At 42.3% G+C, this 27,221-nt stretch overlaps 1 protein-coding gene across 2 annotated transcripts in view; it reads left to right on the top strand.

Annotated features, from left to right (window-relative positions):
* Positions 1 to 16,555, top strand: part of dnai4 (dynein axonemal intermediate chain 4) — a 73,793-nt gene extending 57,238 nt beyond the window's left edge. For both annotated transcript variants that reach the window (XM_033028439.1, XM_033028438.1), the window contains exons 12-17: positions 7,039 to 7,196; positions 7,890 to 8,014; positions 9,685 to 9,783; positions 11,831 to 12,060; positions 13,744 to 13,894; positions 16,144 to 16,555. In XM_033028439.1, coding sequence (XP_032884330.1) covers positions 7,039 to 7,196; positions 7,890 to 8,014; positions 9,685 to 9,783; positions 11,831 to 12,060; positions 13,744 to 13,894; positions 16,144 to 16,251 — 871 coding nt within the window. In that variant the 3' untranslated portion in view covers positions 16,252 to 16,555. The remainder of the gene's footprint in view (positions 1 to 7,038; positions 7,197 to 7,889; positions 8,015 to 9,684; positions 9,784 to 11,830; positions 12,061 to 13,743; positions 13,895 to 16,143) is intronic.
* Positions 16,556 to 27,221: the final 10,666 nt, after the last annotated feature.

Below are 27,221 nucleotides of genomic sequence, written 5' to 3'. Positions count from 1 at the left end.
GGCCGCATACCCCCTCTCCTGCAGCCCCGGGCCGCACACTCCCTCTCCCGCAGCCCCGGGCCCCACACTCCCTCTCCCGCAGCCCCGGGCCGCACACCCCCTCTCCCGCTGCCCCGGGCCGCATACCCCCTCTCCCGCTGCCCCGGGCCGCATACCCCCTCTCCTGCAGCCCCGGGCCGCACACTCCCTCTCCCGCAGCCCCGGGCCGCACACTCCCTCTCCCGCTGCGGAAACAAAGATCCGATCTTTGGCCGGAAGCAAGATGGCGGAACAAGATGGCGGAGCAAGATGGCGGGGACTGGTTGCTAAAATGTATCCTATAATCACCCATGAATCTATCCATGAGCGTACTATTAGGGGGGGGAGGGGACACTGAAACAAAGTAGAAACTAAGTAAGAACCTAAAACTTCCCAACCAATTATATGCATGCATTCAGCGTCCTTGCTCTGCAAAATAAGAAAAAGCACTTAACACCCCGAACAGAGTGTCAATAAAAAGGTTACAGGTGCAGAACTTCCTGCAAATCCTGCAAAACTCCAGACATTGTGGAGCCTGGTCCAGCAACTTGCAAAATGAGCTCATCAGCAGTTCTTTTTCACAGACAATGGTTCTGTCCCAAAGCACCCACATTTCAGATATCTACAATGGCAATGTGCTGCCAGGCATCAAATTTCCCATTTTACTGGATTGATTTGATCTGGAGTTCTGACTATGCAGTTCTGACTTACTTAGGAATCAGAGACATGATCCTGGCATTTCTGGGCTCCAGCAACAGAGTGTAGAGAGATGAGGTGCCAAATGCCACTCAGTGGATTTTTGAACTACAGTGTGTCCACCTAAACCTAGTACTTCTGCTTGATGGCTGGAATATCTCGGAAAAGTGTGGGAGACAGTCCTGGAAAAGTACGGGAGAATTTAAAAAGTGAGAGGCGAGTAGTGAAGGCATCTGAGGGCAGTTTACCTGAGAGTCAGGAAATATTAAGGAAGCCAGTGGATTGGTTGGAGCATCAAAATTGGCCAATTGAGCAGCTAATAAAAATAAAGCAAGGTGTAGCGGAGTTATTGGGAACGGCCTTGTCGGGAGAGAGGCTGTGCTGAGGTGAAGTGCTGTGTTGGGGTCAAGTGTAAGTCTTGGGTGCATGAATCATGTGCTGTGATGAGGTCAATTGTGAGTCTTTGGCTCAGGAATATTAAGTGGTGAGTGGAGGTCAAATTATGGTCATTGGCACGAGTCTACAGTGCGGAGGCTGAGACAAGGAGGCTAGCTGAGGTGGATAGGAGGATGAGGAGGATAGTCTGCTCTGCCCTTGTGTGCAGGTGATTTTTTTTAATTATTTCTCTCTCTTAGTTCAGTTGCAGTGGTGATGGCAGGTAAGTTGGTACAATTCTCCTCCTGCTGCATGTGGGAAGTCATGGAAACTGTTGGTGTCCCTGATGACTATACCTGTGGGAATTGTGTCTTTAAGTGCAGCTCCTTACAGACGGCATTAAGGAACTGGAGCTGCAGCTGCATGTCATCAGAACCATTCTTGAGAATGAGAGCTTCTTGGACACGATGTGCAGCAAGATAGTCGCATTCAAGGTCCAGGAAGATAGAAGGTGGGTGACCACAAGGAAGGGTAATAGACATGGAGTGCTGGTGACCCCTGTGGTCATCCCTCTTCTAAACAAGACACCTTTGAGTGCTGTTGGAGGGAATATATCAAGGTTGAGCAGCAATGCCAAGCAGGAAAGCGACACCGAACGTGGCTCTGCGTCTCAGCAGGGAAAGGTAACGTCAGGCAGAGCATAGTGGTAGGAGTCTCTTTAGTTAGGGGATGGGAGATTCTGTGGCAGCATTTGAGACGCTGGGATGGTGTGTTGCCTCCCAGATGCCAGGGTCCAGGATGTTTAGAAGCAGCTGTGTGACGTTCTCAATGGGGAAGGTGAGCAGCCTGAAGTCGTTATGCATGTTGACACTAATGACACAGCTAGGAAAAGGAATGAGGTATTGCCATATGAGCATAGGGAGTTAAGTAAAAGGTTAAAAAGCAGAACCTCCAGGGAAGTGATATTTGTATTGCTTCCAGTGTCAGGTGCTAGTAAGTGGAACAAGCTGCCAGAGGAGGTACATGGAAGGGATAGGTTTAGAGGGATATGGGCCAAAACCAGGCAGGTGGGACTAGTGTGGATGGGGCATATGGGCAAGTTGGGCCGAAAGACCTGTTTCTGCACTGTATGACTGACTATGACCAAATGAATGCTGACAATTCAGCCACTGCCACAATTTGCCCTGTTGGTTTTACAACACTGAAATTATGTTTTTGAATTTTTTTTTGCCTCTCAGTTGTATGATAATTTCAGCTTTTATTTTTTTTGTGCAAAAAATGGTCTTCTAATAAATTATTTCCAAAAAATGGAATCTGTATCTGATTATCTACAATAATATGGAACCAATAGCATTTACCTGTTCAATTGGCAGCATATTTGGATTACTGCATTCCAACCATAGAAATTCCTGATTTATTTTGCCATAATTAGTGGTGCATGTTTCAATACTATCAGTCCCTCAAACCAATTAATTTCAGAAGGAATAGTAGGGCTTTGAGTTCCTTTCTTTTAAATTAATTTGCTTTTTAATTATAGCAACATTTTAAGAGTGATTCATTAACATTTCAAAAAAGAACTGTCCCCCTCTCATTGGTACGGAGCTTTTGCATATTTCAGCTTGAAATTGTGCAATCTGGTGCATACTGTAGCGAGTCTTTTAACTTACACTTGAATGCAATATTTATGCTTTAAATTGGATTAGCTATGAATAAGGTTAGGCTAAATTACATTCCTAATTACGTTCCACAGCAGAGCCAGGCTCTGATCAACAGGTGCAGCACATGAATGATCTTATAGGGCTCTCGCTTAACTTTTTTTCCCTGTTGCCAGCCAGTGAACCTTGGCAGCTTTTTAGGTTGCCAAATGACATTTTAGGTGGTCATTTAAAATGGCTTGCATGACACGTGCTCGGACGAAGTGCGTAGTTACCAGTCGGAATTATGCTCAATGAAGCATTCACATATTATTTCTGCTTCAAATAAAGTCAGAAACTAACATATTCACCAATCAAGACATGATATATACCACAATGACATGCAGCAAAATTATAATACGGTATCACAACTCTTTTTACACATTGCAATTAATGCAATTTTTATTATTTCTTTCCACTTCCAAACAAAAATGTGGTTGGATTATTCAGCGTATGATCAACTTGTATCAATAAATCCTGGACCTTGATAGCATATATGCTCAACCATGCACACTACAGATTGATGCAAGCATGTTTTCTGTGAAGGACCGAAAATTATCATGACATGGCCATAGCATGGGTCGTTATTGCTATTGGCACAGAAACACTCTCGCTTCTCACATAATTTATCCACAACAAAATATACAGGTTGCAAGGAATTTTCTAAAGGCATTTTATGATAATAGCTGTTAAAACTGACTATACCCATCTGACAGGTTAAACATTACACTAACTAACAAGAGATGGCCAAACGACATAAATGCAGCAAATGCTTGGTAATATATTTAAAGGTGTCAAGACGCCACATTACCGGACATTCAGATTAGATGTATGTGGCAATGAAGATACCCAGTTTGTAAGAACCATTTAAAAGAAAAAGTTGTTGATAAACACTTTTTCCATCATTCCCACTTCAGAATTAACGTTAAAATTTCAACTGAAATATCTCCTGACCAAATTTGTGATGTATATGACTGACTGTAGAAGTAAAACCTGAATAAATCCAACGTATAGTTGTGAATGTTGCTCATTAAATAACTACAGTACTGATACTCCATATTAAGAGCATTGATTTGCCATTAAAATGAATTCTGTAATAACGTGTCAGTGACAATCGAACACTGCGGTTTTAATGTTTCACGTGTTCACAATTTAATGAATCAATCTTTGTGGATTAAAACAAATAATAACATTGGGAATTAAAACATATTTGATTGCATTCCGTTATCAAACATAGTCAATGTTAGCTCTGAAGACATTTCCAGCACAATAGGGTCGGGAGGGGGGGGGGTGTGAATCTATGCGGGGTGGATAGGTGGTGGTGGTGGTGGTGGGGGGGGGCTTTGACTGCACACCTAGTACTATTCCAGACCTTGACTCTGGATGCACACTTGGCCTTGCTCCGACCCCCTCTGCACTGACAATATATTTGGCCCACACATAAATCCCCATATCTGTCCCCCTGGACTTAACCTATTATGTTCAAGTCCACAGGTGCTTATCTAATGCGGTAATCTTTTGTGGGGCACTTCACAGGCCAAATTTTGTATAACAAAATTTGCTACATCCATTGGCATCCTTTTTATCTAACATGCTAGTTACTTTGTCAAAGAAGTCATCATTTGGTTGAACTCAATTTCTCATCCATAAATTTATACTCACTCAGCTGTATAAGTATTCTGTTACCATTTCCTTCATTTTCCTAACAAACTGTCCTGAAGTCATTTTCACCCCCAATATTTTCAGTATTTTGATCCGCTCAGCTGGGACTATTCCGAAATGCAAAGTCCAATAACTATATATTTAAGCAATATTATTCTATTAAATGTGATCTTGAGAGTACATAATATTTTCTGTGGTATTCATAACACAACAATGATAAAAAAATATTTGTTTTGATTGCACTTACCAACATGCATACATTATTATATTAGATAATATGTACTGAGTGCAAATTTTGTTCCAATGCTTCTCATTCCCATTTACTTTTACATTGATGTAATTGAAATTCAAGTGAAGTTTAAATGGCATTAGAAAAATAAAACCTCTGGGATGGATGATATTCATTACGTGGTTGGTTGGAGTCAGTATCAGCACAATTACTATATTAAACTTTGAATCTTCAGATGTCCTGGTTCAAGTTAAAACTAAAGACAAATAATAAACTCCTCACACATTCCCCTGCAAGTATCTCTGTCACTCCTTTAAAATATGCCCCTTCTTTGAACAAGATCTTAAACATCACATCTGAATCAGTTTCCATCTGATTACACTCCTTGAGGATGTTCATCTACGTGTTCAATTAATAAAACAACGAGTTTGTGGACATTTCTATTCAGCCTGTCAAAGGAATTTTGGGGAGGGGGGGGGGGGAAGTTTAGAAATAGTCAGTGAGATAAACAAACATAATAGTTGAGTGGCAAATGACAATAGTGCTACCTTCCCAATATTTAACTGGAGGAAATAATGGGATATCGGGGCTGTATGTTGTGACAGACAGTCTGACACCTTGCATGTCATTTTAATATTACACTTATCCCATCCCCCTGGATATTCCAGATTAATAAATTAAGGTTTTGTCAACTAATTACAAATCAGACTAATTACAAATCAATAACATTAGCCAACTCCGAAACACGAAGCGCTGATCATTGGGATTCAGACATCACGGACAACTGGCCTCAGTTCCCCGCTCACATCTGGCAGTGTTCTCTGTCTGAACCAGGGGCCAGGCTGATAGCTCACTGATCACTGGCCTTGGGGGTACCCGGCGAGGGAGTGGAGCAACTGAGTGGGGTAGGGACTTTTGAAATTTGATGTATGTTTTAGTGCATTGTAGAAGTATGATTTCAATGGTTTTTGTTTGAAGTATTTTTAAGAGGTAACTTTTTAAGGGGTAACTTTTTCCACACAAAGGGTGGTGTGTGTATGGAACAAGCTGCCAGAGGAGGTAGTTGAGGCAGGGACTATCCCAACATTTAAGAAACAGTTGGACTGATACATGGATAGGACAGGTTTGGACGGAAATGGACCATAAACAGGTAGTGTAGCTGGGACATGTTGGCGGGTGTGGGCAAGTTGCGCCGAAGGGCCTGTTTTCACACTGTATCACTCTATGACTACATTATACCTCAAAATCAAGTGGTCGAGTTTTATTGCCATTTAGAAAATAGGTGCAGGAATAGGCCATTTGGCGCTTCGAGCCAGCACTGCCATTCAATATGTTCATGGCTGTTCATCTAAAATCAGTACCTCTTTCCTGTTTTTTCCCCATATCCCTTGATTTCGCTAGCCCAAGAGCTAAATGTAACTCTCTCATGAAAACATCCAGTGAATTGGTCTCCACTGCCTTTGTGGCAGAGAATTCCGCAGATTCACAACTCTCTGAGTGAAGAAAATTGGTCCTCATCTCAGTCCTAACTGGCCTACCCTTTATTCTTAAACTGTGACCCCTGGTTCTGAACTCCTCCAACATCGGGAACATTTTTCCTGCAGTTACAGTAAGTGAAAATCTAGCAGGCAAGCAGGATGCTTCCACCAACCACCCACATTTGAAGGCCACTACCTTCCACCGTTTCTACCCAGTGCTTGGTACTTACTTCCAGAGCCACTGGTTGTCCTCCAGGATGCATTGAGCCGCAGCGTGATCCATGCCGGTCACTTGGGCGAATTCGGCAGAGACTCGGCCGCGGAGCAACGCTTCCGACGCCTCCTATGGGCCCGGGACTCTTGCACTGAGGCTGCTCCATGGCCAGAGCTGTAGCGAGCCACTCGCCAGCCCGGGAAACACTCGCCAGCCAGGCAAACACTCGCCAGCCCTGGCTCCCTGTCCGCATCTGCCTCCGCCACTGCTTCTGCTTCCATCCCTCCCTCAGCCCCGGCTCTCCAACACCCGCGGCCCATGCAGTTGATATGAGTTTTGAAATTTTCGTTGCTCACAGAATTTCCCACAACAGAGCGTGAGAAATTTGTGATCAGCATGAGATCGTGAGAATTTGGCGAAATGCGTGATTTGAGCTCACGCTGAATGCGTGTTCTCACGCTGAATGTGTGATTCTCACGCTGAATGCGTGAGAGTTGGCAGCCCTGCTTATGTAGACTTGATAGGTATGAAAAAAGGTGACCACAAGATGTGATTGTGGATGGTGATGTGTGCCAGCAAGATCTTGATAGTTGCTTTTGAGCACATTCTCATAAAAGAAATATTATTTTTTAATTGGGGACCTTACAAAATGTCTATCTTTTTCATTTGCAGTAATGATATGAATAAGCACATCGGCCCAGTCTGGCAACTGAAGTGGACTGAACAGGACAGAAATTCCAAAGGGGATGAAAAGGAAGGGACATTAATCTCCATTGCTGCTGATGGCAGGATTGCCAAATGGACACTTGCAAAAGGACTGGAATCTTCAGGTAAGCCAAGAATCCAATCGTATAGTATAGAGATAGCAAGAAGCCATTAATTACGGTTTATTTTGCCACATTTAAGAAATTAACAAGGTACAACAGAACAGCTCTAGTATTGCAACATCAAATGCAAAAGTTACATTCCCTTTAAAATAAACATCTTCAATGTATATACTGAAGAAAGGTCTCAACCCGAAACATCGCCTATTCCTTCTCTTCATAGATGCTGCCTCACCCGCTGAGTTTCTCCAGCATTTTTTGTCTATCTTCAATGTATAATTCATTGCACTTCATTTTATATTTATTTGTTTGTTTGTTTATTTGGTTTTAGAGATACGGCGTAGAAGCAGGCCCTTTGGCCCACCGAGTCCACGCCGGCCACTAGTTCTATGTTATCCCATTATCACATCCATGCCCTACACAATAGGGGCAATTTCCAAAGGCCAATTATGCTGCAAACATGAACATCTTTTGAATGTGGGAGGAAACCGGAACTCCCGGAGGAAACCCATGCAGTCACAGGGAGAATGTGTAAACTCCACACGGACAGTAGCCATGGTCAGGATCAAGCCTATGTTTCTATCTGTAAGGCAGCAACTCTATCAACTGTCTGTGCCACCCCTTATTCTCACATACAATGTACTCACAGGAATGCAAATCCAAGATTTTTCATAATGTAACATTTAATTTACACTACAGATTTAATGAGGATAAAACGAACAGGTGTACAGACATCTAAAAAAGTGGCGATGGATAAAGATAAGAAGAGTGAAGCATCCATATCTCGCCAAGCGCCAGGAATGTGTTTTGCGTTCCACCCAACTGTATGTTTAATTAATTACGAACCTCTGATACTGAAACTAACATTTTAATTAAATCATACCTGCATCTCTCAAAGAGAAGATAACCAATTAATGCCGCTGATGCGGGATATCACTTTGCAGTTTATGGTGAACCGTGAACAGGAATAGCATCACAGACATGGTAGCAGATGTCTAATGTCTTGACACCCACAGTGGAATACGGTGGAGAGATCATGGAAGCCTCTCAGAACAGATATATAGAGATGATGGTAGGAGGTAGTCAGATTGATTAATGCATTTAAAGATACCTTCAGGTTTTGATCCCATTGCTGAAAGTTTACAGCCAATCATATCCACCATAAAACTCATATTGGTCCTTGCTCTATGATCCCATCATTCTCCCAACAACAATCAGTATCAATCAGTGCTTCAGCATGGTATTGATTTACAACTACTCTGGCACACACATCATAGGCTTTATGTACACTTCCAGCTACTTGACCAGAAGCAGCCAATTCACACGTAACAATAATAACATTCTTCCCTCCATCTCATAGAAGAAAATAACACATAATAATATGGACTGTAGGCACAGTTTGGCAGCAGACTACCATTTGCACAAGTTGAGTTTTGGATTTTATATCTTCATTTTTCGGATTGAGGCGAACGCTGGGCGGTGATCTTCCCTTGTCTGCTTTTCTCCTATGTGGTAGATGGTGGATTTTGGAGTTGCTCTCTGTGCAGAATAGGTGAGTAAATGCAGTATGTTTTGTAGATTGTTTACAACATGCACTGGTGGTAAAAAATGAAGGAAGAAATAAATATTTAGCGTGGTTGATGGCATGCTAGTCAAGCGGGCCATGTTGTCCTGGGTAGTGTGAAGCTTCTTGAGCATTGATAGAGCTGCACTGTCTGTGAAGGATAGGTTTAGGTTTATTAATATTGTCATATGTACCGGAATACAGTGAAAAGCTTCAGTATTTATGTGGTTGAATCAGTTGAGTTTCGGGTCTATGGCGAGGCCCGGCCCCTCATGTTGATGACAAGTGATTCAGTGATAGCAATGTCACGGAATGCCTTTATTCACTTGTGCTAATTGTCCTTGAGAGTATCGAATGCCAGTTCTCACCCCTACACATTCGGTGTATTTGAAATGAACAGACATAAACTAGAATTCTGAAGCCTAAAATTTGTAAGTTTAAAGTGCTTTTCATCAAAGTTCAAGTTATTGAACATAAGTAATAAGTTAGATGAAGGGAAATTATTTCCATTAGTTTAGGAGTCATATTAAGGGTAAGTAATAAATTAAAGCCATCCAAAGCTACAGTTTATGCCAACAATCATTTTTCAGTCCCAAAAATGTATTATATGCAGAGCTTTATCTGCCAACACAGTGCTGCATATCATTAATAATCTCATCACATTGATGGGGAAGTTTAGTTGTGCCTTTCTAGGAAGGAGAGTGTTTTTTCAAAATTGCTGTGTTAGCTCCTTTACAACTTTTTGGGGGCCTGCTGATAACAAACTGACAATCAACCAAGATTGCTTTCAGGAAAATGTTTAAGAATAAATCACTTCAAAATCATAATTAAATCATTCTGTCTCAATATTAACCCAATTTTGCTAGCTTAATTATTGTATATTCTACTTCAATATGTTGCCTTTGAAACGGATGCTCTGATTTGTGGCAGGAAACTAATATTTACTTGGCTGGAACAGAAGAAGGCTATATTCATAAATGCTCATGTTCCTATAATGAGCAGTTCTTGGAAACATATGGAGTCCACAAGGTATGTGGCACTCAAAATACAAAATTAACTGTATCAAGGAATCAGTGATGAGAGGTTGAATATGTCCTCAAAGATTCCAGCCAATAAGCGAGTTCGGTATTCCGACTGCGCATGCCCAGGTCATGGGTCACTAGCTATAAACAGTCTCGGCAACGGTATTTCTTCATTGTGTGCAGGCTTGCATTTCGTGGTCGGGGTCGGGTTCAGCTCTCCGTTGCTGCTGGTGCTCTTGAGTTGCTGCTGTGCCGTCCCTGTGCCCTCCCCTGTGTCCCGTCCCTGTCCGGAGGTGTCTGGGGTGGCCCTGGGCTGGCGCGGCGGCCGTGGACTTGCAGCCAGCGCTGCAGCCGCTGGCTCCAGCTCGGCTCTGCCTGTCCTGCCGGGTTGGCCGGCAGCCCTCCACCTTCACCCCCCTCCCCTCAGTCCGACACCGAGATCCTGCTGAAGATGGGCAGCCGCCGGCCCTGCTCGAAGACGGGCAACTCGGAGTCGCTGCTGGTGGAGTCATCCCGGTCGGAGAGAGTCTGCGGATGGGCTCCTGCCGGCCATGGAAGGCCGGGCGCCCGGTGGAGCTGCTGGTGCTGTTCGTGATTGTGGTGCTGGCGGCAGCAGTAATCTCCTCCCCCTCCCTTGCTCATCCCCAAGCCCAGTGTCCGGGCCAGCTTCAACTCCAGGGCTCACACCTGTCTTTTCATTTCTGGCCTTTGTACAACAATCTGCATGTAAAAAAAAAACTCTCTCCTGTGTTTGCCAACTACCAGCTATAGGGTGATGGTGAAAGGTTGTTTTGGTGCTGGAGGTCTGTAACTCGGGGATTGGTGGTGGGCCAATTGCTGTTTGTGGTTTATATCAATGATTTGGATGAGAGTGAAGGCATTATTCGTATTTTTGCAGATAATACTAAAGTGGGTGGTACTATTGAAAGCAAAGCTGATTATGAAATTACTCCCTATAATCTCTCTGTATGACCTCATCCACCCTCTTTAGTGTGAGGCTGGTGAGTCTGTGGAATTCCTTGCCACATATGGCTGTGGACGCCAGGTCAATGGATATTTTTAAGATTCTTGATGAGTAAGGGTGCCAGTGGTGAAACCTAATGGGGGAGCAGGATCCAGTGGGTGAAATATGTGGGAAGTAGGTGCATGGAACAGGGGGGGGACAAAAATGGGTAATAGGGAGCAGGAAGAGTATGGCGGGGGGATGGCTGAGGATGGACAAGTGAGGAGATGGGAAAGGCATTTGAAATGGCTTGCAGCAGGGAGCTTAGGTTGGCCCAGTGCACACGTGCTTTGCAAATTTGTAGCTGAGTCTGCATTTGGTCTCAGTGATGCAGCAGAGGCCACATCGAGAGCATTGACTGTTAGAGACAAGGTTGAAGGAGGTGCACATGAATCTTGGCCTCATGTGGGAGGTGGTGAGGGAGGATGTATAGGAACAAGTGGTACATCTCTTGCAGTTGTAGAGAAGTGCTAGAGGTTGAAGAGGGGTGGATAGGGATGGATGAGCAGACCAGTAGAATGGTTCCTGATGAAGGCGAAAAGGAGTGGTAAAATGCTTTACAGTTTTAAGTCTGAAAAACAAGATCACTTTTGAAGTCTATGGATATTGTTTTCAACACAGTGAAAATAGAGAAATTAGCTGGAGGTTAAAGATCAGTGTGTGCAGCCAAATCATTACTTTCGAGTCATACAGCACAAAAACATGCCCTTTGGCCCACCTTGTCCATGTCGACCAAGATGCCCCATCAACACTATTATCCATTTGCCTACACATGGCCCATATCATTGTGAACCTTTGCTAGCCATGCACCTGTCCAGTGTATTTTAAATGTTGTTATAGTACCTGCCACAACTACCTCCTCTGGCAGCTCGTTCCATATACCCAGCACCCTTTGTGTGAAAAAGATGCCCCTCAGGTTCCTACTATATCTTTCTCCTCTCACCATAGACCTATCCCTGGTTCTTGATTCCCCGATGTTATCTTTATGTTAAAGTTCGTAGTCATTTTTCACAACCAGCAAATGCCTTTCCTTTTTATGTTTTCTTTCCAGGGTCCTGTGTATAAAGTAACATGGTCACCGTTTTCTCATGATACTTTTCTAAGCTGCTCTGCTGATTGGTCCATTCATTTATGGAGTCAGGAAATAGTACAACCAGTTCTACGCTTTTCTTCCACTATTACGAAGGCTGTGCATGATATCATGTGGTCACCAAAGTCAGCTACTGTGTTTGGAGCAGTGAATGAGGACAGAATGGAAATCTGGGACCTCTCCATCAGCATGTGGGTATTTTCCCTCTTTAAATATTATAGAGAGTAAGTTGTTAATCTTAGAGTATTAGTGTTCCCAATAACCTAGTTCATAACACCTGATATTGTTACCAATATCCATAGACCAGATGCTTATTGTTTTTTGATTTTTGAATCTGATCTGTACTAAGAACAACCAAAGGAACATTAGCTATAGCTATAATTATTGCTAGATAAGCAGCTAGAAGGGGTGGGAGATTGCCACCTTCACATGGTCCGCCCTGTTTCGACGAATGCAATCAACCTGGTGTTCACAATCAAATAAGATCAAATAGAACAAGTTGTCCTACAACTTTAGGCTGTGCACGCCATACGCAAGAAGAAGAAGCAGCTAGAAGTGTGGCAGCTGCTGGGCAAATCTCTATCGTGCGGAAGAGTAATCATCCAATGCACACCATGCGTTTTTGCTTTTTGAACCTAAACAGTATTCTCCAGTCAACGTATTCTCGCTGGCATAAGGTTCATTTGGCACTGTCATATCAGTAATCTGAGCCACTAATGAGTGGATAGTGATAAAGAATCTGGGATTTCAGGTACATCAACTAGAGAAAGAGAGTCAAGAGTTAAGAGTGTTTTATTGTCATATGCCCCAGATAAAACAATGAAATTCTTACTTGCATCAGCACAACAGAATAAGTAAACGTAGTACACTGTAAACTATATCATAAATTTAGTTTTAGATTTTTAGTTTTAGAGATATTGCGCGGAATCAGGCTCGTCGATCCGCCGAGCAGCAATCCCCGCACGTTAACATTATCTACACTTATACCAAGCCAATTTACCTACATAGCTGTACACCTTGGGAGTATGGGTGGAAACTGAAGATCTTGGAGAAAACCCACGTGGTCACGCGGAGAACGTACAAGAGCTTTACAGACAGCATTCGTAGTCGGGATCGAACCCGGGTCTCCGCCGCTGCTAGCGCTGCAAGGCAACAACTCTACCGATGCGTCACCATGCCGCCCATTAATGAGAAAATGAGAAAAAAAAGTTCAGTGTGTGTTTTCTATACACACACACATACGTACACATAACAAGCAATAATCGTTCAATAATAACAATAATAGTCTGTGTAGTTCAGAGCTTATTTGAGGTGGTAGTGTTACTGGTGCTACTGGTGAAGAATCCTAACTAATCGGAGTCAGGGTGAGCACTCTTACATTCATACAGACCAGAGGTACTCATTCGGACATGCACCCAGTATATTGTAATTCTGATGGAAGGTTATCAATCTGAAAGATTGATCATATTCCTTTCTCCATTGTTGTTGTTTGATCAATGTGAATATTTACAGTGGTTTCTGTTTTTATTGCTGCCTAGTATGTTATATGATAGTATGCAGTATGCAATATATTCTATGATATTGTTCTCAGAACAACCAAAAATGAATGATAGCAATCAAATTATTCTGAACTGCAGTTGTTATTCGTGGCCAGATCCGACTTGTGTATGCAGCTTTAAAGGGTTGTGAATCCCATGCCTCAATGTAAGGCTAACCAGGTGGTTCAAACTTTAGTTATGGTTTGGACAGAGATTTAATTTAACATTGTTTGGTTTAGACTGAAACAACAGATCTCAATGTTAATTCTGAACCTATTTTGCTGTAGGCACAACATACCAAAGTAAATACTCAAAATATTTTGTATTATTTTGTAGATTGGACCCTATTATTATCTGCCCAGCCAATGAGGAATTAAGTTTGACCACAATGCTCTTTGCTAAAAACACAGACTGCATTCTTGTTGGGGACAGCGATGGACAAGTCACTGTATATCAGCTTGATAAGATGCCTCCACACGAAGATACCGTAAGTTCTGATTTAGGATTGCACCTTATGTAGAATATAAAAATTCTTCTTCACTCTCTGTTGGATTCAGTAATTTTACTATTCTGTTTTGAACATTAATAACTGTTTATCTTATTTATTTATTTATTTGTTTATTTGTTCCGAACAAGTAAAGACATAAATAGGAATAAATAACAACAACAAAATCGAAATAGTCAAACAATTGGACAATCCAGGCAATATTTGCAAAGCAATGAAAAGCATAAAGCAAAATTTAAATGTCCAACACTTTTTCTTTACAAGCTCGAAAAGGAGTGAGAAGAAGAATAACTTATTTAATCTCACCCCTTCTCCCTAAACCCTTCTTCCATATTTAATAATTAATTAATTAATAATAATAATACCCCAGACAATTTTTAGAGATGCATACAAACATATATATACATACAACTGATATACACTTACAAGTAATATGTATGAAGTAACCAAAAAACATAAATAAATAATAAACAAAATAATAAACAAACACCAACCCCTGTTTGTCAACCATCCCCTTCATCCCTGTACCTGGTGTAAAAAAGTTTTTTGTATGTCATTTTGAACTGGTTCATGTTTGGACATTGCTTTAACTCCACATTCAAACTGTTCCACAATCCTACTCCACAGACCGAAATGCAAAAAGTTTTTCTGGTCATGCGGACTCTTTGTACCTTAAAATTAAATATTCTTCTTAAATTATAACCCCCCACTCGCTCATTGAATAATTTTTGTATATTTCCAGGTAAGTTTTTATTTTTGGCCCTAAACATTATCTGTGCTGTTTTAAATGCAACCAAATCTGCTAATTTTAATAATTTTGACTGTAAGAATAATGGATTAGTGTGATCCAGATACCTGACATTGTGAATAATACGTATTGCTCTTTTTTGCAGAATAGTTAATGAATGTAGCGAACTTAGAGAACTAATGTTACTTATAACTGTGTATTTGAATTAGAGAACGAGAACATAGCAAAAAATGTAAGAGCTGCGAAATGCAGAGCCAAATTGATACAGACAGAACTGAAATGATCTGAAGTTGTAGAATTCAATATTAATCTGGAAGGGTGTAATGTGATTGGATAGAAGATAAGAAGCTGTTCCTCCAGTTTGTATTAGCACTCATTAATACAGACATGAAGCCACAGACTGACAGGTCAGGGTGGGATGGAGAATTAAAGTAGCAGGCTCAAAAAGCTCAGTGTTGCTTCGTGTTCAAGCAAGTTTGCACATGCTTGAAAATGTCTGTTTTTCCTTTTTCATATTATGGATCACCCAAGTGCTTAATATTACTCTCAGAATAATATGTGCTCACAAAAGCAAACGTCTGCAGGTGCTATAAATCAAATAAAAACAGAAAATGCTGGAAATGTTCAGGACAGGTAGTAATTTGTGGCGGTGGCGCAGCGGTAGAGTTGCTGCCTTACAGCGCTTGCAGCACCGGAGACCCAGGTTCGATCTCGACTATGGGTACTGTCTGTACGGAGTTTGTAAGTTCTCCGCATGACCACGTGCGTTTTATTCGAGATCTTCAGTTTCCTCCCACTCTCCAAAGACGTACAGGTTTGTACAGGGCCGGATTTACCTATAAGCTAGACAAGTTTAAGTTTAGGGCCTCGAGGACTAGGGGGGCCTCCGGCCAAGGCAGGACACCTACCGTTCAACTTTGGGTGGGCCCCCCTCTCGATCTCTCTCTCTCCATCTCCCCCCGCTATCCGTGTCCGGGCCGCCGGGCTCCGCGCGCTCCTCATCCGCCGGCACGGCAGGTCCCTTGCACATGCGCATTGCTGTGGCCTGCACGTCCTCCCCCCTGTACATGCGCACAACCACGGCCAGCACATCATCGGCCGCCCTGCGCATGCGCACTGCAACGGCAACTGGTCGGCGCTGGGCACTTTCTCCCTCACTTTGAATTGTGGGAGATTTGGCCGCCATGGCTGTCCGGTCGCTGCCTCGCCGCCAGCGCTGAAAACCAACGCAGAGGGGGCCTCACAAGTGGAACAGCTTAGGGCCTCTCTTCATCTAAATCTGGCCCTGGGTTTGTAGGTGAATTGACTTAGGTTTGTATATTTGGTATAAGTATAAATTGTCCCTAGTGTATGTAGGCATGTGTTAATGTGCGGGGATCGCTGGTTGGTGCGGACTCAGTGGGATGAAGGGCCTGTATACGCGCTGTATCTTTAAACTAAACTAAAGTTATTAATGATGTCTACGTTTTTGTTTCATGCATAGGTGGCCGTATTAAATAACATTATTACGAGCACACTGGCCAGCCAAATAGTTAGTGATCCTTATGCAGTGGAAGAACACGCAAATAATCTATGCGAGCCTAATCAGTAAGGATCTTGGTCATCTCTTGCTGCTCAAACAACAGTTATTTCTAATACAAATATTAATTTCATTATTCTGCACATTACCGCTGATATTAAATAATGTGAAAAAATTATTGTAATCCTGGAAGTATTTTCAGCACATGCTAAATATCTTCTGTTCTCAAAAAAAGTTTGAGCAATTTCAGCTAGATTTTATCCTCAAATGATTGTAATTTTCTACTTGCACAGAGGTTTAAAAATGGCTAATTAGCACCAGGCACCTGGATGTAATGTAATGATGACTAATGTAATTAAAGTATACGTGAACAATTCTTGTTGTATTATCAATAACTGCTTTCACTGCTTTCACTACCCCTTTTTGATATTTAGATTTAGTGTCCGATAAAGCAATTTCTGAATAAATTGGATTTTAATGTTATCAATATTTACTTCAGAAGTGATTAAGCTCAATATTTATTTTTTCATATCAGAGAATTGTATTGGATAGATATTGTTTGGGACATTGTCCATATGAGTATTGTCTCAAGTTGCTATAACCCCAGTCAACCTCCCATACAAATGCACATTGTAGAAATTTTATCAATCAATCTAAATTTAGAAAGGGATTTTATTGTAGTTATTGGCTGCATCACTTTAAAAACATCGCAGATTGAAATCAATGGAAACAAAGAATTGCGGATGCTGGCTTACAAAAAAAAAGGCACATGGTGTAAATGTATAAGATTAAATTAGCTATTGATAAAGACAGGGTATGCCCACAGTGACAATTCTGAATTGGAGCAAGGCCAACTTTGGTGCAAGGCAGGAACTTGATTGGAGCAGGTTGTTTGTGGGCAAAGGAACGTCCAAAAAGAGGGATTTTTTTTAAAGGTGTGATGAGGAGTTCAGAGCATGAATGTTCCTGTTAGAGTGAATGGCAAGCAAGGCAGGTGGGAGTAAGGATGACAAGAAAAATTGAGGTTCTGTTCAGGGAAAAAGGAGGCATAATGCACAGCTAGGATCAAGAGTATCCCTGGAGGACTTTCAGGAACTGAGCAGCATACCTGAAAGAAATGGTATACCTGAAAGAGGGCAAAAAGTGGGCAGGGGATAACTCTGGCAGCCAACATAGAACTTGTGTACGGGTGATCGATGGTCAGTGTGGACTTGGTGGGCCGAAGGGTCTGTTTCCATTCTAAACTAAACTAAAACATAATATTAAGGAAATTAAAAGATTATGGGAAATTGGGTTAGAAGCGAGAATAGAGCCCCTCAGAAAATAAAGTGTTCATCTCTGTGGAGTGGCAGGAGATGACCAAGGTCCTCAATGAGTATTTCTCTTCTGTATTTACCATAGAGAAAGGCATGAAGATTGGGGAATTTGGGTCAGTTAATCGAAGTGTCTTGAGGACAGTCCAGATTACAGTCAAGGAGGTGCTGAATATCGTAAAGTGTACAAAGGTAGATAAAACTTCTGGGCCTTATCAGATATATCCAAGGATGCTATGGAAGAAATTGCAGGTGCACTGGCTGGGATATATGAATCATCATTAGACACGGATGAGTGGAAGGTGGCAAATATTGTGCCTCTATTTGCCTAAAGTACGAGGATGTGGTCATGAATTGTGAGACTGAACTATAGCACGAGGTTGGCCAGGCTAGGACTATATTCCTTAGGTAGTAGGAAGATGAGTGGTGATCTTTTAGAGGTGGATAAGATCATTACAGGAATAGATAAAGTTAATGCACGGAGTGTTTTACCCAGAGTAGGGAATCAGGAACCAGAAGTCATAGCTTAAGGTGAGAGGGGAAAGATTTAATAGGAACCAGAGCGAAAACCTTTGCACACATAGGATGGTGGGTATGTGGAGCAGGCCCGAGGAGATAGTTCAGGCAGATACTATAGCAACATTTAAAAGACATCTGGACAGGTTCATGGGTAAGAAAGGTTAAGAGGGATATGGGAAAACACAGGCTGGGACCCGGGCGGATTGGCCATCTTGGTGGGCATGGGCAAGTTGATCTGAAGGGCATGTTTATGTGCTGTATGATTCTAAGTGCTGAAAGATTTAAATCGATTCAATGTTGGCATCTGAGAAACAATGGATAAATATTCATCTGCACTGCTTGGCATAATGGATCACTTTACTCATTGTAATTACTTCAAAAGACTGAAAATCATCTGGATTCTACAAGTGATCACCATTTGAGATTATCATTCAGATTGTATAAATGGAAAATAGTTCCACAATATTTTTAGCAAAGATTAATTTTGGATTAAGTTATAAATCAAAATGATGTTTGCTTGAGTAAATGAAACCAAAGTTTTGTAAAGTTAGGCAGTAATCATAATCATACTTTATTAGCAAAGTATGTTTTGCAACATAGGAGGAATTTGATTTGCCATACAGTTATACAATAAAAAGCAACAGAACACACAAAATACATTTGAACATGAACATCCTCCACAGCGACTCCTCCGCAAACCTCAGTGATGGAAGGTGAATAAAAGTTCAAATTCTCCCTTCTTTGTCCTCCAGCGGTTGGGGGCCTCTAACCTTCCGTTGACGGGACGACCTTACTCCTATTGTCGGCAACGGGCCTTCTCGTCGGGGCGATCAAGCTCCTGCATCGGGGGGGGGGGCATCTCAGCTCCACGGCGCCGGGCGATCTGACCCCGGGTCGAGGAAAGTCGAACGTTGTGCGGCTTTTGGAGCTTCACGACGTAGGTCTCAACCCGAGACTGCGAGCTCTTTGATGTTAAAGTCCGCAGGCTCCAATGGTAAGTCCACGCCCCGCAGTGGGGCTCAAAGTCAGTCCCGAGCAGGCCTCCTTCTCCACGATGTTAGGCCGCAGAGTGACCGGAGATACGATCCGGAAACCAATCGCATCTCCAGCGTAAGAGATTGAAAAAAAGTTTCCCCCCCGCCCACCCCTCACATAAAACAAACCAGAGAACATTAACGTAAACTTTTTAAACACACTAAAAATAACAAAAAAAGACGAAAAGGACAGACAGACTGTTGGCGAGGCTGCCATCAACGTGCCACCCGGTGGTATATTCCAAACATAGTTAAAGAGCTTCTGAAAACCTGTGGCCAGACGTTATAAATTTATACTCTACACCCATGTTGGCTTGAGTTTAAAGGCATGTGGTCTAAAGTGAGATTAAACGAAGGGGTGGCTCAGTGGCTCAGCGATACACTGCCTTACTGTGGGAGAGACCCAGGTTCAATCTTGACTATGGATGCTGTCTGTACGGAGTTTGTACATTCTCCCAGTGGCCGTGTGGGATTTCTCCAGATGCAGGTTTGTAGGTTAATTCGCTTTTATGAATTGTCCTTAAACTCCTGTTCCACGGTGCGAGTCCACCCACGAATTATCCCGAGTTAAAAACAAATCAAACTCGTGGTAATCGCATAGAATGAACGTAGCGGGAATGTCGGAGCTCGTGGACATAACTTAGCGACTCGTAACGTCAAAGGGCCTGTTTCCACGCTGTATCTATAAACTAATATTGAATAAGCCAGTTTAACCAATATGAAATAATGATGAACTGGTCAAACGGTTCTAACTCTGGCCTATGCTCTCAGTGGAGATATAAATATAGGCAATCGCATAAGACTAAATTATTTGACTAATTCTCCTGAGGAAGTGGAAATGTTGTGTTCCGACACCTCATCACTGTACAGCAAACACAAATAAAAATTGCACGAAAGGACATTAAATGCTAGAGTAACTCAGCAGGTCAGGCAGCATCTCTGGAGAACATGGATTGGTAGCATTTCAGGTTGAGATCCTTCTTCAGAATTCAGTTTGAGGAAGGGTCTCGTTTTGAAATGACACATATTCATATTCTCCACAGACACTGCCTGACCTGTTGAGTTACTCCAGCACTTTGTGTCCTTATGTATATTAACCAGCATCTGCAGTTCTTTGTTTTACAAAGTTCACAGGAGAGTACAGAATAGGATTGTCTGTGATGTTCCTTTTTGATATATTGGTACTGCTAAAACCCCCAGCATTTATCACCATACATAACTGTCCACAAGAAGGTGGTGGTGAGCTACCTGTTGATATTTTCTGTTGCGATTATGCGTGAATAAAACGATTTTCATAAAATTGGTAAATAATAACTGAATAAAATTGGTTTCAGCAGAAGGAGATATAATTGTACGTCATTTTCTCAAGCAGTTATCACAAGCAATCTGTCCTACAGACATCACTGTTTAGCACTTAAGAGCAGAAATACGACTGGCTATTTTGTTTTATTTAATTTGTAGCTTCGCTGAAATCTATACTTCCTTTATTTTTATAGGATGAATTTATGGCTATGTTTAATTTTAAAATAATGCTGCTACAATTAAAAGTATGGCAGATATGTGAACAACTAATGGTTATTATGAGGTGAGATCAGTCTGAAGATGGTCCATGTCCTGAAATGTCACTGATCCATGTTCTCCAGAGATGCTGCCTGACTCTTTGAGCTACTCAGCATCAGCAGTTCCCTGTATCCACTTTCTACTGCATGTGTTGTTTCCACACGTAGTACGCTGAGGCTCAGGACAGTGGATTCAGGCAAACAATGACACAAAACTGACAGGTGAATGGGCAGCCCACACATAGATGTGCTAGGTTGAGGAGAGAACATTTTTGAACATCACTTCTATATCTGGACAAGTCTGTTGGGAAATTCCATATCCTGTAATCATAACATACTTGAATATGACACACATACTCCTTCATATTTGATCTTTTCTATGCTTATTGCTTTTTTAGTTGCCTTCTGTTGGTTTTTAAAAGCTTCCCTACTATTTCGCTAATCTTTGCCATATTATAGTGCCCTCCATAATGTTCGAGACAAAGACCCATCATTTATATTTGCCTCTACTTCACAATTTGAGATTTGTAATAGAAAAAAATCACGTGGTTAAAGTGCACTTTGGCAGATTTTAATAAAGGCCATTTTTATACATTTTGGTTTCACCATGTAGAAATTACAGCAGTGTTTATACAGAGTCTCCCCATTTCAGGGCACAATAATGTTTGGAACACAGCAATGTCATGTAAATGAAAGTAGTCATGTTTAGTATTTTGTTGCATATCCTTTGCATGCAATGACTGCTTGAAGTCTGTGACTCATGGACATCACCAGTTGCTGGGTGTCTTCTCCAGTGATGCTCTGCCAGGCATGTATTGCAGCCATCTTTAGTTTATGCTTGTTTTGGGGGCTAGTACCCTTCAGTTTTCTCTTCAGCATATAAAAGGCATGCTTAATTGAGTTCAGATCGGGTGATTGACTTGGCCACTCAAGAATTGACCATTTTTTAGCTTTGAAAAACGCCTTTGTTGCTTTAGCAGTATGTTTGGGATTATTGTCTTGCTGTAAAATGAACCGCCGGCCAATGAGTTTTGAGGCATTTGTTTGAACTTGAGCAGAATTCAGAATTCATTGTGCTACTACCATCAGCAGTTGTATCATCAATGACGATAAGTGAGCCAGTACTTTCAGCACCCAAACATACCAAGGCCATAACACCCCCACCACCGTGTTTCACAGATGAGGTGGTATGCTTTGGATCTTGGGCAGTTCCTTCTCTCCTCTATACTTTGCTCTTGCCATCACACTGATATAAGTTAATCTTCGCCTCATTTGTCCACAAGACCTTTTTCCAGAACTGTGGTTGCTCTTTTAAGTACTTCTTGACAAATTGTGTCCTGGGCATCCTATTTTTGCAGCTAACCAGTGGTTTGCATCTTGCAAACGTCGGAGGTTCGGGTAGACGTGATAGAAGTATACAAAATTAGGAAAGACAAGGATAGGGTAGACAATCAGAACTTATTTTCCCCCGGGGTGTAAATACCCAACACAAGAGGGCATAGTTATAAGGTGAGAGGAGGAACATTTAATGGAGATGTGCAGGACAGATATTTTACACAGAGATTGTTGGGAGCCTGGAACGGATTTCCCAGAATGGTGATGGAGGCAGATATGATAGTGGTATTTAAAAGGCTTTTATATGGGCACATGGAAGTGCAGGGAATAGAGGGATATGGAACATGTGCAGCAGATGAGATCAGTTTCACTTGGCATCATGTTTCAGCACAAACATTGTGGGCCAAAAGGCCATTCCTGTGCTGTACTGTTCAATGCTCTAAGTACCTTTTCTCAGCAGCAATACCGAAACATCCAATTTCAACTTCTCCCTCTCAAATTGCAGGTTGAACTCTATCATATTGTGATCACTGGATCCTAGGGGTTATTTTTCTTTCAGCATCCTAATCGAATCTGGTTCATTACACAACGCCAAATCCAGAATTGTTTTTTTTCCCTAGTGGACTCAACCATGAGCTGCTCTAAAATGCCATTTCATAGCCTTTCTACAAATTTCTTCTCTCCCATCCTGATATTCCTAGTCTACCTGAATGTAGAAATCCCTCATGACGATTTCAACATTGCCCTTTTTACATGCCTTTTCTATCTCTTTATTTAATCTGTACCCTACATCCTGGCTACTATTCGGACACCGGTGAAAAACTCCCATCTAGTTATTTTTACCCTGGCAGTTTCTTAACACTACCCACAAGGTTTCTACATCTTCTGATTCTATGTCATATCTTGTTAAGAATTGGATTACCAACAGTTACCCCGCCCGCACTGCCCACATGCCTGTCTTTTTGATAGGATCTGTATCCTCAGATGATCAACTCTCAGCTCTAATCCTCTTTCAGCCACACCCTTGTGCTGCCCCCGATGTCATTACTGGAGCAAAGCCAACTTGATGGCATTAGAAAGGAATTTTCAAAAGTTGACTGGAGGTTGTTTATGGGCAAAGGAAGGTCCAGGAAGTGGGATGCTTTTAAAATGATGACAATAGTTAAGAGCATGCATGTTCCTGTTACAGTGAAAGGCAATGCAGGTGGGAGTAACGAAGCTTCGATGACGAGCGAAATTGAGGCCCTGGTCAGGAAAAAGAAGGAGGCATGGGATGGATATAGTAGCTGGGATCAAATGTATCCCTGAAGGACTTTCGGGAACTGAGGAGTTCACTAAAGAAGGAAAGCAGGAGGGCAAAAGGGGACAGGAAATAGCTCTGGATATTATATTTGGATAGTACTAAATACCCAAAGAGATTTTATGTACCTTAAAGGAAAGAGGCTAATTTGAGAGAGAATAGGGTACCATTGCATCTGCAGTTCCATCTGCAGTGGTCATCTCCACGTGGAGCCACAGGAGATGGGCAAGGTCCCCAATGAGAATTTCTCTTCTGTTTTTACTGTGGAGAAAGATAAGACAAGTTCCCCATGGAAATGTCTTGAGGACAGTCCATATCACGATCAAGGTGGTATTGAACGTCTAAGGCATATAAAGGTAGATAAGTCTTCAAGGCCTAATCAGATAGATCTGAGGATAATGTGGGAAGCGAGAGAAGACATTACAGGCACCCTGGCTGAGATAAATGAATCATTAGACATGTGTTGTGTGCTGTAAAATGAGGGTGCCTCTATTTAAGAAGGACTGCACGGACAAGCCTGGGAACTAAAGACCAGTGAGCGTAACATCTGTGGTAGGCAAGTTACCAGAGAGGATTCTGAAGCATAAGATATATATAGACAGGAGCTGATTTGGGATGAGGCTTGATAGTGGACCAAGCCTCCCGTTACACTGCCTCCCCACTTCTGTCAGATGACCCAACGGCAGCACGTGATGTACTTTGGGTTGTGGGCGTGGAGAGGGCGATCAGCATGAAGACCGGACCCGTCACTGGTGCACCGCATCTGGGGCCAGGGTCTTTGTGGCCCGTGAATTCCTGCTAGTTTAACCCCCCCCCACCATCACTGCGTTTCTTTCCTCCCAGCTCTGGATTACACTTTATCCCCTCACTTGGTTATATCGGACACCATCCTCCACCCCCCCCCCCCCCTCCCCTGTCTGTTATTGTGAAGTTTTACAGTACAAGCAGTAATTAATGCTCACATTAAAACAATAGCCATGTAACCAAACAGTAGTATCTGCAGACCACAGACTCCTGACTCTCAGCAGGTAGCTGCTTAAGCGATATGATTTGAAAACTAACATAATCACGAGGCGATCTTGTATGCATTGTTCAAATGTGCAGACGATGGGGCAATGTTAATTGCACCTCATCACACTGGGCATCAGTTTGCGTGAACTGAAGTTTCCTGGACCAGAGATCAAGGACTGTTATCTGTCACATATCAAAACATAGTCAAAGACATTTTGTTCCATGAATCAATGACTGGGGGTATTTGTGTACACAGAGAGTCATCTCCCCCAATAATAATTTTGAGAGACTGGATGTTCTGTGCTCGACTATCCATGTGAATTACATTGTCCCACCATTTAGATGTGACCTGCAAATCATAATGTGCTCCCATTGTAAATGTGTAATTTAATGTCTACACGCAAAATATTGAAGTAAAATATACAATTGTAATTACTGAAATTATATTAAATCGTTGCTATTATTTATGTTCTTAAAACCATCAAAAAACGTGTTTTTTGAGTTTGGGATTATTCTCCTGTGATTCAGCTAGGTGAGAATCCTCCACCAGGTCTCTGCCTGTCTACTGAAGATTTGTTACATCTTCAGTTGCAGTCTCTGTGTGACTCATTGAGGGTCACAATGAATCAAATGAAATATTGGCTTACATTGCCAAAACATTTTGAATTCAGGAGCAAATATATATGTGTTTACAATTATACAGAGCCTTGGTGAGACCACACCTTGCACTTTTTTGTGTCCTTTATCCACCTTGATGCTCTTCAAGAGCATGACAGAGGCCATTCAGCCCATCAAGTCTACTCTGATATTTGATCGTGGCTGATCTATTTCCCCTTTCAACCTAATTCTCCTGCCATCTCCCATTAACCTGCGACACCCATACTAATTAGGAGCCTATCCATCTCTGCTTTAAAAATACCCAATGTCTTGGCCTCCCCAGTGTCTGTGGCAATGAATTCCACAGATTCACCACCCACTGGCTAAATAAGTTCCTCCTGATCTCCATTCTAAAGCTATGTCATTCTGAGGCTGTGCCCTCTGGTTCTAGACTCTCATATTACTGGAAACATCCTTTCCATGTCCACTCTATATAGGTTTTTCATTATTCGGTAGGTTTCAATGAGGTCTTTCCTCATCCTTTTAAACTCCAGTGTGTTCAGGCCAGAGCCATTAAATGCTCCTCATACTTTAACTAATCAAATCTGGGATCATGCTCGTAAATCTCCTCTGGACCCTCTCCAATGCCAGCACGTCTTTTCTCAAATATAGTGCTCGAAACTGCTATAATTAATGGCATAACCCTCGACAGCATTGATGTGCTGAGAGATCTAGGGGTCCAAGTCCATAGCTCTCTGAAAGTGGCAACACAAGTAGATAGTGTGGTATGGAAGGCATATGGTATGCTTGCCTTCATAGGTCAGGGCATTGAGTATAAGAGTCAGGATGTCTTGATGCAGCTTTATAGGAGGTTGGTTAAGCAATATTTGGAATATTGCATGCAGTTCTGATCACCCCATTCACCCCATTACAAGAAGGTTGTGGTGGAGGTTTACCAAGGCGTTGTGTGGATCAGCATGAAGACCGGACCCGTCTTCAGGGAGAGGTTGAACAGACTTGGATTGTTATCTCTGGAATGCTGGAGGCTACAGAGATAAAAGTATATAAAATTATGAAGAGCATAATAGACCATCAGAACCTCTTTCTCAGGATGGAAAAAGTAATTACTAGAGCTTTAAGGTGAGAAGAGCAAAGTATAAAGGAGATGTGCGAATCAACATTTTGATTAGTACAGGTGTCAGGTTATGGGGTGAAGGGAGGAGAATGGGGTTAGGAGGGAGAGTGATCAACCATGATCGAATGGCAGAGTAGTCTTGATGGGCTGAATGGCCTAATTCTACCCCTATTCCTCATGAACACAGAGGGTGGCGAGTGGCTGGAATGCACTGCCGGAGTTGGTGCTTGAGGCAGAAACGGGAGTGCATTGAAGAGACTTTTGGAAAGGTACATCGACATGCAAGGAAGTATTCATTCATCACATGATTTAAAAAAACATTTGGACAGCTACATGGACAGGAAAGGCTTAGAGGGATATGGGCCAAATGTGGGTAAAATGGGACTAGCTTAGATGCGGCATCTTTGTCAGAATTGATGTAGGGCCGAAGAGCCTGTGTCCACGCTGCATGACCTGATTTCTCATTTTCTTCCAGCGAGATTCGCTCTTATTATTCATTTTGCACCGAGTGATCGTACTCTGTAACTCTGGGACTCTGAGACTCTCACTTCTTCATTTCCTTTGACCTCCTTCTCTCCCAGTTCTTCTTCTTCTTCTTGTGTATGGCGTGCACAGCCTAAAGTTGTAGGACAACTTGTTCTATTTGATCTTATTTGATTGTGCACGCCAGGTTGATTGCACTCGTCGAAACAGGGCGGACCACGTGAAGGTTGCAATCTCCCACCCCCTCTCCCAGTTGACTCTCTTCAACCCCTCACCCATTCCCACATCCTGTCTATCTGTTGCAGCTCAATCCTTTCTGCTCACTCCAAAGGGAGTGCTGTGTTGTACTCCGGGGTAGCTGCCAACACCGAGTCATTGGAAGGATGAAGTAGTGAATGGCTGGGAAATTTGTGTGTGGCCTTCCTCATCACCAAGTCCTCCGAGAACTGTTCAGGTCGCAAGAAGATGATACATAAATAAATATTTATTTTTCTATATGATCGCCCCCTCTCTCTTCTCCACATCCTTTATGATAGCAGATTACTGCAAATGCAGGAAATATATCTTTTTCATTTAAGGGTCCCCGCACACTATTTTTTCACATGAATCTCCTTCACCCCTATGCTCGTTTAGATCTCCCATCTGTTCTCTATCATATGTGGGAAGGGACTGCAGATGCTGGTTTAAGCCGAAGATAGACCCAAAAACTTGGAGGAACTCAGCAGGTCAGGCAGCATCATTGGAGAAAAGGAATAG

This window comes from Amblyraja radiata, chromosome 10 (assembly GCF_010909765.2).
Source record: "Amblyraja radiata isolate CabotCenter1 chromosome 10, sAmbRad1.1.pri, whole genome shotgun sequence".
Taxonomy (NCBI): Eukaryota; Metazoa; Chordata; class Chondrichthyes; order Rajiformes; family Rajidae; genus Amblyraja; species Amblyraja radiata.
Note: the sequence above shows the minus strand (reverse complement) of the source record. Positions and strands in the feature narration are given on the sequence as shown.